At 37.8% G+C, this 15,728-nt stretch overlaps 1 protein-coding gene across 3 annotated transcripts in view; it reads left to right on the forward strand.

Annotated features, from left to right (window-relative positions):
* The window catches only part of ACAP2 (ArfGAP with coiled-coil, ankyrin repeat and PH domains 2), a 201,396-nt gene that overhangs the window by 140,144 nt on the left and 45,524 nt on the right, over positions 1-15,728 (forward strand). For all 3 annotated transcript variants that reach the window (XM_066347902.1, XM_066347905.1, XM_066347903.1), the window contains exons 8-10: positions 361-456; positions 5,369-5,443; positions 15,453-15,565. In XM_066347902.1, the coding sequence (XP_066203999.1) occupies positions 361-456; positions 5,369-5,443; positions 15,453-15,565 (284 nt within the window). The remainder of the gene's footprint in view (positions 1-360; positions 457-5,368; positions 5,444-15,452; positions 15,566-15,728) is intronic.

The raw sequence follows: 15,728 nt of genomic DNA on the forward strand, positions 1-15,728 counted from the left end.
TGATTGAAAGTCATATTGATATTTTATAATATATCTAGAGATGGTGAAGCTACTGAAAACTTGATTCTTTGAAGTATTACTAGGATCATTTTGATCTGTCTAGATATAGTTCAAACAACTAAAATTTGGGACATTATTAAACTTTTAAACTATTTAGAAATTTCTTTTGAATAATATTGTCAGTTTGCAAATATTTCTGAAATATTCTTTTTATGAAAAATAACTCAGTTTAATTTTAAATAGGTTTGATAGGCCCTTATGGGATAATTTTTAAATATTAGGTAAGATAAGGATTTTTAATAATTTGTAATGTTATCTAAGACTTGATTTTAAAATGCTAATCTTTTTTTTTCCTATTAGATGTTATCCTTTATGTATGCGCACTTGGCCTTCTTTCATCAAGGATATGATTTATTTAGTGAACTTGGGCCCTACATGAAGGATCTTGGTGCACAGGTATACACCTCTTGATTCTGTGTTATACATTAATATCTGTATTTTTAAAAATTGAGATATAATTGCCATATAACATTTTACATTACTTTCAGGTATACAATATAATGATTTGACCCACACACATGATTACCGTAAGTCTAATGAACATCCATCACCCTATATAGTTTTAATTATTTCTTTTTGTGATGAGAACTTTTAAGATATATTCTCATACCAACTTGCAAATATACAAAACAGTATTATAAACTATAGTCACCATGCTATAAATTACATTTGCAGGAATTGTTTTATAACTGAAAATTTGTACATTTAGACCACCTTGACTCATTATGCTCACTCTCTGGCCCTGCTTTTGGCAGCCACCACACGGTTGTCTCTATCAGTGAGTTTGGGATTTTTCCTCTGATATTTCACTTAGCGAATACCCTCAAGGCCTATCCTTATCCTAAAAGGCAGGATTTTCTTTTTTTTTTTTCATTACTGAATAATATTTCATTGTGTATATATACCACATTTTCTTTATCCATTCATCCATCAATGGACACTTAAGTTGTTTCCATGTCTTGACTATTGTAAATAATGCTGCAGTGAACATGGAGATGGAGATAGGTCTTTTTAATTTTTTAATTTACAATTACAGTTGGCATACAATAATATATCAGTTTCAGGTGTACACCCTAGTGATTAGATGTTATATAACTGTCTAAGTGATCATTCCAGTAATTCTCATACCCATCTGACACCAGTCATAGTAATTAGAATATTATTGACTATATTCCCTATGCTGTACTTTACATCCCATGACTATTCTAAATGACTTGTACCTCTTAATCTCTTCACAGTTTTCACCCATTTCCCCAACACCCCTTCCACCTGGCAACTGTCAAAATGTTCTCTGTATTATGAGTCTGTGTTCTATTCTGCTTGTTAATTTATTTTGTCTTTTAGTTTCAATTTTGACAGATATGTATTTATTCCCATTTTATTGTTTATAGTTTTGATTTTTTTCTTCTTCTTCTTAAAGAAGACCCTTTGACATTTCTTGTAATACTCATTTGGTGGTGATAAACTCCTTTAGCTCTTTCTTGTCTGGGAAGCTCTTTATCTGACCTTCGAGTCTAAATGATAGTTTTGCTGGGTTGAATAATCTGGGTAGTAGGGCCTTGCTTTTCAGGTTGAAATGTGTTGATTTTTGAGGATAGGATATCTGGATATCTAAATGGGTATTTCTGGAGCTCAAGAGAAAGATATAGACTAAAGAAGTCAACAGCATTTAGTTGCTAATTGCAACCACAAGAGTGGATGAGTCGATCCAAAGAGAGTTAATAGATAGCTTAGAATCATGGAGCTATTTTTTAAAATGCAAGTGCCCAAACTTTGACTTGGTAAGTTAAGGTCAATTTATGCTAGTATAGATTAAAAAGAGTATTTTTCTTGGTACAGGGCCCTAAGAATAACCAGTTTCTAAGAGATTGCTAGGTAAGAGGAGTTCCATGAAAACAGAATGAGAGAATGGGTGGAAGACTGGGAGACTGGTAGCACAGGCTAAGGAAAAAGTGTCTCAAAAAGGAGGGGGTGGTTATCAGTAAAAATTTTGGAGAGAAGGTCAAGTAAATCTAGGAGAGCTTTCTATTGTGTTTAGCAGCAAGTAGGTTACTTGTTACCCTGTGAGAATTAAGTGTCCTAACAGCAGAAATTCTAAATTCCTAATTTAGAATTAGAAAGTTAAATTACAGTGGGTAGATGAAAATGAAATGGGCTAGTAGAGAACAGGGATGAATTTTCTTTTCTTTTCTTTTCTTTTTTTTTTTTTTGCATTTTTCCAAAGCTGGAAACGGGGAGGCAGTCAGACAGACTCCCGCATGCGCCCGACTGGGATCCACCCGGCATGCCCACCAGGGGGCGATGCTCTGCCCCTCTGGGGTGTTGCTCTGTTGCATCCAGAGCCATTCTAGCGCCTGAGGCAGAGGCCACAGAGCCATCCTCAGCGCCCGGGCCATCTTTGCTCCAATGGAGCCTCGGCTGCGGGAGGGGTTAGAGAGAGACAGAGAGGAAGGAGAGGGGGAGGGGTGGAGAAGCAGATGGGCGCTTCTCCTGTGTGCCCTGGCTGGGAATCGAACCTGGGACTCCTACATGCCAGGCCGACGCTGTACCACTGAGCCAACCAGCCAGGGCAGGGATGAATTTTCAAGTTGTGTTGTGAAGGAAAGAGAGAAAGAAGGTGGTAGCTAGAGAGTAATATGGGTTGGAGGAAAGTTATATTTAAGGTAGTATGATTTGCACAAATTTAAAGGCAGAAGGGAATGGCAAGAGTTCAAAAGCAGAACCTGACTGTTGGTTGTGCAGTGGATAGAGCATTGACCCGGGATGCTGAGGACCCCAGCTCAAAATCCCGAGGTGTCAACTTTGCCAGCTTGAGCTCAGGATCATCAACGTGATCCCACGGTCACTGGCTGGCCTGAGCCCCTAGTCAAGGCACGTATGAGAAGTAATCCATGAACAGCTAAAGTGAAGCAACTATGAGTTGATGCTTCTCACTCTCTCCTCCTTCCCTCTCTCTCTCTCTCTCTCTCTCTCTCCTGTTCTTTCTCTTTCTTTTTCTTTCTCTTACTCTCAAGAAAAACAAAAGTTGAAAAGCAGAAAGAAAAGTGATGATATTTTAGGGGGTAGGAGTGGATGTGGTTTAGAACACAGATAGAGGATTGGGGTACCTGTCTAGTTATAGGAGCCTGTTAAACTCATTAGGTCCAATGCTAATAGAAATGTAGGATACATCCTACTCTGCTCCAAACTCTCTCTTCCTGACACAGTCCCCAGCATTTAGGAGACAAGGCTGCTGGTCTTCATATCTTTCCAACTCATACCTCCCCCAACCTTCTCCATGTTGAGAAATGCTTTTTCCTTTATATTCTTCAGCAGATTGAGAGGGGAATTTTCCCTCTTTCTGCTGCAATAGTAGTGGAAGAGAATGCAGAGAGGAGTTTACTACCAGTTTGACTGGCAGAAAATCATTACTTGTATTTAGGTCTGTGTGAAAGGAACATGCCCTCAGGTTTACAAATATTAGGTTTAATCTTGGGGGCTACCTTGTATTGCACATTAATTTGAATCAATGAATAATATTTATATGTCCATTCAACTAAAGGTTATAAAACCATGGTAAAAGGTTTTTCTACTTATTCATTTAAGAGGCTATTGCAGACAAATATTTTTCTAGTGTGGCATGTACAGCTTTGCCCGTTAAATCAATGTTACATGTCACTAAGGTACGTATGCGTTAGATCTAAAGTGGAGTAGTATAGTTACCATCTAAGTCAATCAAGTATTTTATAATAGTGACAGATCTGTTTCAGTCTGTTTTATTTTGCTTATTACTATTCAGTGATACTAAGATTCTGTATCCAGAATGATTTTCTTGTGGAAAAAAAAGTATATCATTTGTGAGAGAAAGTGAATAAAGGATCAATTAGAGTTTTAAGGAGGACTCTGTTTCAATTCAGTTTTTAAAGGATATCAATTAAAACATTTGGACATTTAATACTTCATCTTCCTCCACACTCCTGTTGATATTTGTCTTTTGGTATATTCATTTATCACACATTAATCAGTTAGAGGATTGGAGTTCAAAGATGAAATGACATTGATCACAGTCTAGAATAGTAGAACCATAGATTGGAGTATATTTGATGACCTAATTGTTGTTTTTGTTTTTTGTGGTTTGTTTTTGTTTTTGTTTTTACAGAGAGAGTAGAGAGAGGGATAGACAGGGACAGACAGACAGGAATGTTGAGATGAGAAGCATCAATCATTAGTTTTTCATTGCGCGTTGCGACACCTTAGTTGTTCATTGATTACTTTCTCATATGTGCCTTGACCGCGGGACTTCAGCTGACCAAGTAACTCGTGGCTTAGCCAGTGACCTTGAGTCCAAGCTGGTGAGCTTTGCTCAAACCTGATGAGCCTGCACTCAAGCTGGTGACCTCGGGGTCTCAAGCCTGGGTCCTTCGCATCCCAATCCGACGCTCTATCCACTGCACCATCACCTGGTCAGGCTGATGACCCAATTGTTTTTCCAGCAGAGAGGAGTTCAATTAGCCAGTGAATTTGTCATAATACTGGAAGTCAGATATTTCTTATGAATGATTACTATTCTATTATTTCCTTTTTAGCTTTTTCTTTTATCCAGTGAATTATTTTTTTTAACATTTAGATTTGATGATAACATTAGGAAGCCAACTTGAAAACAGGAAGTATCTTGAATAATTGGAAGTCTTTTTGAATTTGTGAGAGCTGGCATGTACTAGCTTAGCTGCTACTTTTTGCTGTTGTAGAAAAAAACAACCGTGTATTTTTTCTCTATCTTTGATTGTTAACTACCAGAAGTACTGAGAGTGTCAGCAGGCAACTTAAGCTGGAGTCATTTTTCTTATCCAAGGAGTGAACATGTGATCCCTGTTGTATCTTTGACAAAGCCTCCTCTCACCTCTGTTTGAACCATGACTGTTCCTAGAAACATTTTCCCTAGGGGAGTTACAGACCTTTTCAAAGAGGATTTGATACCATGAAAAACAAACAAACAAACAAAAACTTCCACTCCAGAGTTAACAGCCAAAATGCCTTTTTTCCTCTATTTTTTTCTCAATCCCCCCTCACCTGCCCCATGTAGTCCCCCACACCCTACAGCTGTCAGCCTGCTCTCTATGAGTCTGTCTCTATTTTACTGTTAGTTCATTTTGTTCATTAGACTCCATATGAGTGAAATCATATTGTACTTGTCTTTCTCTGGTTTATTTCACTTACCATAATGACTTGTTAAAGTTAACTTAAATTGACTGACTTATTGAGACTATGAAAAGCACCCTTGTTTTTTTTCTTAAGTCTGTATAATTTTCTTCTTTTCCCCCCATTGTAGTTGGATCGACTGGTTGTGGATGCAGCAAAAGAGAAAAGAGAGATGGAGCAAAAACATTCCACCATTCAACAAAAGGTAGCCGAGGGGAAAAGTTAAAGGAGATTAATTCCCATTTTACATGATTGATTATTAGTTTCAGCAAGATACCATTGTGTTGGGATCAATCCTTTGAGTTCCTTTAATAACTAAATTGTGAAGGTGAATTCCTCCTTTTTTGTGTGAAAACTAAAATATTTTTCAGGTGTTTAGGTATTTACTTTATTATTCCTTTACCTCAAAATATTTGAAAGGTATGCTCTTGAACCAGTTTATAAAAACATTAATCTATTAGGGCCTTGACTAATTTGAAAATGGTTCTTAGTTAGAATTTAAAATGCTGTTTATATTTTTAGTTAGGATACCACCAACCCCTATAAAAGTGTGTTGTGTTGGGGGAGGCAGGTCGGGTGCTGGGTGGGGTAGGTAGGGGTGGAGAATACCTTAGCATCAACGTGTGAGTACTTACCATCTGCAGTCCCCATCCCTCATGTGATGCCGAAATTTTGCTTGCATTTCTTGTTATTTTGCCTAAGCCTAGCTAAACTGATATTTGAAAAAATATATTTATTACTTTTTCCTTTTTATTGAATTTATTGGTGTTAACACTGGTTAAAAAAAATTTTTTTTTTGTATTTTTTCTGAAGCTGGAAACGGGGAGAGACAGTCAGACAGACTCCCGCATGCGCCCGACCGGGATCCACCCGGCACGCCCACCAGGGGCTACGCTCTGCCCACCAGGGGGCGATGCTCTGCCCCTCCGGGGCGTCGCTCTGCAGCGACCAGAGCCACTCTAGCGCCTGGGGCAGAGGCCAAGGAGCCATCTCCAGCGCCCGGGCCATCTTTGCTCCAATGGAGCCTTGGCTGCAGGAGGGGAAGAGAGAGACAGAGAGGAAGGAGAGGGGGAGGGGTGGAGAAGCAGATGGGCGCTTCTCCTGTGTGCCCTGGCCGGGAATCGAACCCAGGTCCCCTGCACGCCAGGCCAACGCTCTACCGCTGAGCCAACCGGCCAGGGCCTAAAATATTTTTAAATGAATATTTAAATATGAAACCAGTTTTTATTTCTGTATGCTAAATTAAAAGCTTTGAATATTACAAACCTGGAACTTAATAATAGTTTATCTTACATAGTCAGTGATATTTCTTTGTGTAGAAACCTGAAAACAAAAGGAGAGAATTAAAAGTTGAATGTAGTAATACAAGTCTGTGACAAGATGCCTTCTATCCTGTTTCACAGCAGATGGCTTGATTATGGAGGTGCTTTTCCCAGAGCGAGGCTTACTGATTATATTTCTGATGTACTAACCCCTGTGATTTTCCAAAATGTGGAAAACTGAACTGCATAATTTGTGGTAGTGGGGGACTATACTTTCCCCTAAAAAGGAAAAACAAAACAGAACAGAAAAGGATGCCTCCTAGCATTGTTTTAAGAAATCTGTTCCCCTGGTATTGAGCAATCAAACCAGGTTTTGTTATAGTTTATTTAGAATTTAAAATATCACTGAACTAAATTTGACATAGAACATATTAGTGGGAAAAAATGCAAGTGAAATCAGTAATGAAGTTAAGGAAAATTTTATTGGTGATGGGTTATTAATACTCAAAGAGAAACATGGTTTAACAAAGGGAAGATTGTCTTCTGTACCATCTTTAAATTAGTTGCTTTTTTAAAAAAAAAATTATTTTAGTGAGAAGAGGGGATGTAAAGAGACAGTCTTCTGCATCTGCCCCAACCAGGATCCACCTGGGCTATTGCTCCGTTGCTTAGCAACTGGGCTATTTTTTTTTTTTTTTTTAAGTGCCTGAGGTGGAGGCCATGGAGCCATCCTCAGCACCTGAGGTCAACTCGCTTGAACCTATTGACTCAAGGCTGCGGGAGAGGAAGAAAGAGAGAGGAGAAGGGGAGGGTGGAGAAGCAGATTGTTGCTTCTCCTGTGTGCCCTGACTGGGAATCAAACCCAGGACATCCATACCCTGGGCCGATGCTCTACCACTGAGCCAACCAGCCAGTTACTTTTAGCGATAGTCAAGTAAGACTAGCTCCATATTTTGTTTTTGTTTAAGGTTAAATTACTTTTGGTTGGGTAACTTGTTTTACCATGAAAAGATTAGCAATTTGGGCCCAGTCATTTCTAATTAAATTAAGAAATCATGATATTTATAAAATCATGACTATTTGCTTAAACTAAATTATTTGATTAGTATATATATTTTAAAGTCTTTCCCTATTATATACACATTTCAAAGGTAGTAGATTATTAAATCTAAGATTAAATTTATTTGATTTTAAGAAATGGTCAATTACTGTTTTCCTTTAAAGAAAGTATGCTATTTTTGCTCATTATGTATACTTACTTTTTTCTGCCCTTAAATGCTGACACAAGGCTGCATTACAGGTAAAAAAAAAAAAAATGGTGTGTGTGGGGAAGAGATCCAGTCAATTAAAAATTAAGAAAAAAATATGTCTAATATAATTATTTAGATTTTCAAGAATTGAAGTTTAAATAAATTTTCACTTAAAGAAATAAATTTATGTGTATTTACCATAATTCTAAACTATTTTTCAAATTGTTATACCATTCCCAGAAGGCAGAACTGTGTTAGAATTCCCATTGCTCCTTGCTATCTCATTGTATTGTGAGAGTTTTTAATTTTTTTGCTTATTATGGTGGGTAGATATTGATAGCTTATTGTGGTTTTAAATTTAGGCTTTAGTTACAAATGAGCTTAAGTACCTTAAATTATAGTATGTCTCTTGTCATTTGGATATCTTCTTTGTGAAATGTCTGTAAGTCTTTTTCCCATTTTTCCATTAGGTTGCCTAACTGTTAATCAAATTTCTTCATGTATTTTGAATGTAAACTCCCTTTTGGGGTATATGTGTTTTTGACTTTCGCATAGTGTTTTTTTTCAGTCATTTTAAATTTTTGATTACAGCAGACATACATTATTATACTAGTTTCAGGTGCATACCCCAGTGATTAGACATTACATTCTTACTAAGTAATCATTCTGATAATCTCACATCCACTGACAGCATACATAGTTATTAGAATATTACTGACTATATTTCCTATGCTGCACTTTACATTCCCATGACTATTCTGTAACAACCAATTTGTACTTCTTAATCCCTTCCATTTTTTCACCCACTACCCGACCCCCATCCCATCTGGCAACTGTCAAAACATTTTCTATATTTCTGAGCCTATTTTCTGTTCTGCTGTTCATTTATTTTGTATTTTAGATTTAACTGTTGGTGGGTGTGTATTTATTGTCATTTTATTGTTCATATTTTTTATCTTTTTTCTTCATCTGAAAGAAGACCCTTTAAGACTTCTTATAATACTAGTTTGTGGTGATGAACCCCTTTAGTTTCTTCTTGTCTGGGAAGCTGTTTGTCCTTCGGTTCTAAATGATAGCTTTGCTGGGTAGAGTAATCTTGGTTGCAGGTCCTTGATTTTCATCACTTTGAGTATTTTTGGCCACCTCTTCTGGCCAGCAAAGTTTCATTTGAGAAATCAGCTGACAGTCTTATGGGAGTTCCTTTGTAGGAAACTGCTTTTCTCATGCTGCTTTTAAGATTCTCTCTTTATTTTTAACTTTTAGCATTTTTTAAATAATTTTTTAAGGTAAAATTTCCCTTTTTTAAAATTAAAATTATTTTTTATTTATTTTGAGAGAGAGAGAGAGAGGGAGAAAGTGCAAGAGGGGGAAGAAGCATGTTTTTGGTAGTTGCTTCCTGTATGTGTCTTGACCAGGCAAGCCCAGGGTTTAAAATGGCGACCTGTGTTCCAGGTCAGTGCTTTATCCACTGCGCCAGCACAGGTCAGGCGACCTTTGGCATTTTAATTACATATCTTGGTGTGAGCCTTCTTTGGGTTCATCTTGTTTGGGACTCTTGTACTTCCTGGTCTTGTATGTCTATTTCCTTCACCAAGTTAGGGAAGTTTTCTGTCATTATTTTTTCAAATAGGTTTTTCAATTTTTTGCTGTCTTTATCTCCTTTCAGCACCCCCAAGGTGTGAATGTTACTATGCTTGATGTTCTAATTAGGTGTTTCTTGCTTCCTTGTATTCTGAATCGCTGATTTGATTCTTGCTTCATCTACTCTACTGTTGAAGCCTTGAAAATTATTCTTCATTTCAGTTAATGTGTCTTTCATTTCTGACTGGTCCTTTTTATACTTTTGAGGTTTTTGTTTTGTTTTGTTTTTAGAGAGAGAGAGGGACAGAGAGATAGGAAAGGAGAGAGATGAGGAGCATCAGTTTTTTGTTGCAGCACCTTAGTTGTTCATTGATTGCTTTTTCATATGTGCCTTGACCAGGGGCTACAGCTGAGCTGGTGACCCCTTACTCAAGCCAGCGACCTTGGGATTAAAGTTAGTGACCTTTGAGCTAAAGCCATCCACCATGGGGTCATGTCTGATCCCATGTTCAAACTAGCGACCCTGTGCTCAAGCTGATGAGCCCGCGCTCAAACTGGAGACCTCAGGGTTTCAAATTTGGGTCCTTCCTGTTACAGGCTGATGCTCTGTCCACTGCGCCACCACCTGATCAGGCTATACTTTTGAGGTTCTTGCTAAGTTCATTGAGCATCCTTATAACCAGTGGGCTTTTTGTTGTTGTTCATTTCTTTTTTTGGTGAGAGGGAAGGAAATGAGAAGCATCAACTTGTAGTTGCATCACTTTAGTTGTTCATTGATTGTTTTTCATACATGCCTTGACTGGGGGGCTCCAGCCGAGACAGTGAACCCTTGCTCAAGCCAGCAACCTTGGGCTTCAAGCCGTGACCTCTGGGCTCAAGCCAGTGACCATGGGGTCACATTGATGATCCCATGCTCAAGCTGGATGAGCCTTGATCAAGCCTGTTACCTCAGGGTTTCGAACCTGAGACCTCAGCTTTCCAGGTTGACATTCTGTCCACTGTGCCACCACCTGTTAGGCTATCACCAGTGTTTTGAACTTTGCATCTAGTATGTACTTGTTACCATTTTGTTTAGTTTTTTTTTTTTTTTTTTAGTTTTGTTCTGTTCTTTCATTTGGGATGTGTTTCTTTGTCTCGTTTTGGCAGATTCCCCATGTTTGTTTGTATGTATTAGGTAGGGCTGGAACAACTCCATATTAGGTGGCCTATAGCAGTGGTCCCCAACCCCCGGGCTGCGGACCGGTACCGGTCCGTGGGCCATTTGGTACCAGTCCGCAGAGAAAGAATAAATAACTTACATTATTTCCGTTTTATTTATATTTAAGTCTGAACGATGTTTTATTTTTAAAAAATGACCAGATTCCCTCTGTTATATCCATCTAAGACTCACTCTTGACGCTTGTCTGGTCACGTGATACATTTATCCGTCCCACCCTAAAGGCTAGTCCGTGAAAATATTTTCTGACATTAAACCAGTCCGTGGCTCAAAAAAGGTTGGGGACCACTGGCCTATAGGATCCAGTGGCATAGCATTTCTGATCACCCAAGTTGGGCACTTGCTGTGCACTCCCGTGTGGGTTGTGTACACCCTACTCTTGTAGTTGAGCTTTGATTGCTGTTGGCACGTCAGTGGAAGGGATATACCCCCAAGCTGATGAGCTGCAAAGACTAGCTGCAACCACTGACCTCTGACCAAGGTGGAGGATTAGCTATGTAAAGGCCCACCCTACAGAGCAGGACTTCAGCAGGGCTCTGGTGCCTGCTGAATCCACCCCTTGAGTGTGTCACTTGTGGAGGTGGTTGGGTGTTGGTGCTTTGACATAGTCTGTGTCTGTTCACTGGGTGCACCGACTCTGGGGCCTCCTGTGAGGTACAGGCCAAGGACAGCCACCACCTGTGTTCTTGAGCTATAAAGCAATCTGCAAATGGTTGCTACTTGTGCTGAGCTTAGAGGTGCCCTGGCTAGGCCAAGCTGTGAATCAAAATCGGCTGCTGCTGGTGCCTGGCCTGGGGCCACTTAGCAAGAAGTACAGAGGAAGCAGCAGCCAGGTGCTGCTTGTTTTAGAGATTTTAGGAAAATCTGAAGTATGAGCTGAGACAGACCATTTTTTTGGAAAAGCCACTGGAAGCAGGTTGGGTGGTCCCAAAAGTTGGGTGGGCAGGGCCTCAGGAAATCACCAGGGCTGGGCGAACAGTGTGAGCCAGGTTGACGGAGTCTCAGATATATATGGTGCCCACCTGCTGGCTCTGTTGAGGGGGGCTCCTCAAAGGAACAGTGTCCTCTGCCAGCGAGAAAGCTGTCCCCTCCCCTTCCAGTTCTTGTCTTGATCTAGACAATTCTGTTCCCCCCAGTATGGTGCCTTTCAAGCTACTTTCCCCCACTCTAGAGCTCAGAGAGAGTGAGTATGAGTTAGTCTGTGTGCAGGCCCTTTAAAAGGAACTAACTGCCTGGGACTCCAGCAGCCCCATCTCCCTCTACCTCAAACTCTGGTGGGTTTTACAGCCAGAAATTATTGGGACTTCTCTTCTGGCACTGAAACCCTGGGTTGGGGTGTCCTGGTGTGGGACTGGGACCCCTTGCTTCTCAGAGGGCATCTCTACAGTGGAGATATCCCTCCCTGTTTTTATCTGCCACATGTGAGTGTGAGACAAGCTTGTTCTGTGTCTCTGCTCCTCCTACCAGTCTCATGGGGCTTTTTCTTTGATTTCCTAGTTGTAGGGCTTTTCTGTTCAGCTCTATTTCAAGCAGTTTTGAATGATGATTGTTACATAGTTTATTTGTAATTCTTATGTGGTTTTGGGAGGAGGCAAGTACCACATTTACCTATCTAGTCTTGCTCAGAAGACCGCCACCACCTTAAGCCCTAAGCCTTCCCATCCATGTAGTATTTTTTTTATTAAGTCTTTTATGGTTGTGTGTGTGTATGTGTATAAATATCCTTTCATGTCTTGTTTAATAGATTCTTCCCAACTCAAGATCATGAAGATATATCTCCTGTATAATCTTCTGAGTATGTATAGGTTTGCTTTTATTCTTCAATCTTTAATCCATCTATAATAGGGTTTTTGTGTATGAAGTGAGGTAGAGATCCAATTTCCTTTTATTCTCACTTTGGTAGCTAATCAGTTATTACAATGCTTGTTCTTTTCCTACTATTTTGTTATACATCACATTTTCATACATGCGAGGTTGGCTTTCAGGCTCTCTATTTTGCTTCATTGGTTTTCTATCTTAATTCTGCCAGTACTATACTGTCTTAATTATTTTAGCTTTATAGTACATCTTATATCTGACAAAACAAATCCTCCTACCTTCTTTTCTTGAAACGTGAATTACTTAAATTTTGCATTTTCATATATGAGTTTTGACTGGGATTACATTGGGTCTATGAATTAATTTAGGGAAAAGTTGGTATCTTAATTTTACAATGTCTTCTAATCGATTAGTTTGAAATATTTCTCCACTTATATGTTTTCTTTAATGTCCTTCATAACATTTGATAATTTTCTTATACAGCTTTTGTTCAATTTATCCTTATACAACTGTATTACAAATGTTATTTTAAATATTATCTTAAAATTTATTTTTCAGTTTACTTTTGTTATAGAATAAAATTGTCTTTTTTGTATTGATTTTATAACCAGTAATCTTGTTGTGCTCTTTTGAACACTAATTTGTCTCTTCACTCATTGTGTACATCTTTAAGTGTTCTGTGTACAAAGTTACATCATCTTCAGATAATGATAGTTCATTTCTTCCTTTCCAATCCTTTGCTTTTTGTTTGTTATCTTGCTGACCAGGACTTTCAGCATAATCTTGAATGAAAGTAGTAATAATGGTCCTTTCGGTCTTGGTTGGCAATTTGAAAAGGGAAAGCTTCTATTAGGTTCCCTTTATGGGCCAGCCTTAGTGGTGCCTTCTATTTCCTGGGTCCCACACCAAAGCTACACGTTCTACTGATGCGGCCAATGCTTTTAAGGTGAAAGCTACTTCCCTTGCTCTGCTTACCACTTTGGCTTTCAGTTTTCACTTACTCTTTTGCCTTTGAGTACTGTATTCCTTTCTAATTTGTCAGCTCATCAATATACTTAAGTTCTAATATATATATTAAGTTCTAATATATAACCCAACATTATTAGTTACTTTCATTATAAAATTATATAATCTGTCACATTTTAAGTACTATAATATATTAATTTAATATTAATAGTATTTAAATTGAAGACTTCATTTATCTTAAGAAATATAGTTGGAAATTAGAAGAGTCCTTAATGCATTGCATTTTCATTGAAGTCTTATATGATGTTTTAAGGAGCATCTGGGTTTTTAAAAAGCTGTTGATGTTACAAATGAAAACTTTAGAATGTTGCCAAATTCAATTATATCTATTGCTGACTTAACACTGTCTGCATAATTAAATAAATTATAGCCTCAAATAAATTTTAAGCAAGGGAATTAAAGTTTCCCTGATGTTTTTCCAAGGAAAAAATAGGAAGAAATGTAACAATTCATTTACAGATTCTGTTTCATTTGATTATTTTGGATTATCATGTCTTTTTATAGTTAAATTTTGAGGCATGTCAGGAGAGGTTTTTTTTTATTTTTAATTCTGACTTAGTCTCTTTCCTTTTTTCACTTACATAGATTCTCAGATTTGGAAGACCCTTAGGTGATTTCTCACTTTGCCGCCCTTCTGTGCAAGACCTTCATATCCAGCAGTCTTGGCATTTAGCCTTTGTCAAAATCTTTCTCAAGACAGAAAGTTTACTACTCCCTAATAGGATCATATTCTAATTTTGATCATAGGCAAGAGTAACTTTGAAAGTTGTGAAACTGATTTTTAAAGTTTTAAATTTGGGAATAGCAGCAGTCTTGCAGTTTTATCAGATTACTTTGGAACTTCATCAGGAAATATTTTAAATATGCATTTCTGATTTTAAAATTTTATGAATTCTTGGAGTATAATTGAAAGTTTGAATTGCATTCAATTGAAGATTAGAATGATTAGAATGATAGAAGGTTGTGAATGAATCTATAGTCCTCATAAAAATGAGTTTGACACTCTTGCTTTGAACTGTGCTTTTCCTTTGTAACACTAAATTTTTAGGAAAAAAACGTCTTCAGTGCTCTCCAATAGTGGAGTTTTTTAATACTATCAGATTAAAAAATTACCATGATAGTAATATATTTAGAAAATAGTGGCAATCCCATTTAAAAAATATTCACATAAATATATATTTTATAGCGAGAGAGAGAGAGAGAGAGAGAGAGAGAGAGAGATATGGACAGACAGGGGCAGACAGTAGGAAGGGAGAGAGATGAGAAGCTTCAACTTGTTGTGGCACTTTAGTTGTTCATTGATTGCTTTCTCATATGTGCTGTGACCAAGGGACTCCAGTTGAGCCAGTGACCCTTTGCTCAAGCCAGTGACTTTGAGCATCAAGCCAACAACCTTGGGCTTCAAGCCAGTGGCTTTTGGGCTCAAGCCAGTGACCATGGGGTTATGTCTTTGATCCCATGCTCAAGCCGGCAACCCTGCACTCAAGCTGGTGAGCCTGCGCTCAAGCCGGATGAGCTCATGCTCAAGACAGTGACCTTGACATTTTGAATCTGGGTCCTCAGTGTCCCAGGTCGATGATTTATCTACTGCACCACTGTCTGGTCAGGCCATATTCTTTTTTTAAATTGTTAGCACACACATCACCAAATATTAGAAAATATTAGAAAAAAATGAAAACATTTTAAATATATCTATGTATAATATTGAGTTGTTCTTTTTGTATACATATTATTTTGTGCTTTTAATCACTGTATATCTAATTTATATTTTTGTTAAGAATATATTCTATATAACTATAATCATCTGTATTTTTATATCATCTTAATAACATTATTGCGTAATAGTCAACTGAATTGAAATACTTTACTATGTTGAAGCATTCTTCTATTATTGATCATTTAGGTGTCCTTTCTTATGAATGTTGTTGATATAACTATCGTAATGCAAAGTTTTGTGTTTTTTTTTTTTACCAATTTGAGTTGTTTCTCCAGGATAAATTTGTTGTCTAGGGAACTTAGTCAAATCATATGAACCTTTTTATGTGTTTTGTTTTTGTTTAGGATTTCTCCAGTGATGATTCCAAGTTAGAATATAATGTAGATGCTGCAAATGGCATTGTTATGGAAGGATATTTGTTCAAACGAGCCAGCAATGCTTTCAAAACTTGGAACAGGTAATATATTTAAATACTAGTCTTGATCTTTCCATATTCTAAGTTTTCTGACTTTTCCTGTGATTTGGCAACTCTTCATAATTCTCTAACTTCACAGCCCATAGTAATTTTTCTGAACCCAGTTCATTGAAGATAAGATGCCCTTCTAGGAAAGGGGACCCTA

Source organism: Saccopteryx leptura, chromosome 8, assembly GCF_036850995.1.
Source record: "Saccopteryx leptura isolate mSacLep1 chromosome 8, mSacLep1_pri_phased_curated, whole genome shotgun sequence".
Classification (NCBI taxonomy): domain Eukaryota; kingdom Metazoa; phylum Chordata; class Mammalia; order Chiroptera; family Emballonuridae; genus Saccopteryx; species Saccopteryx leptura.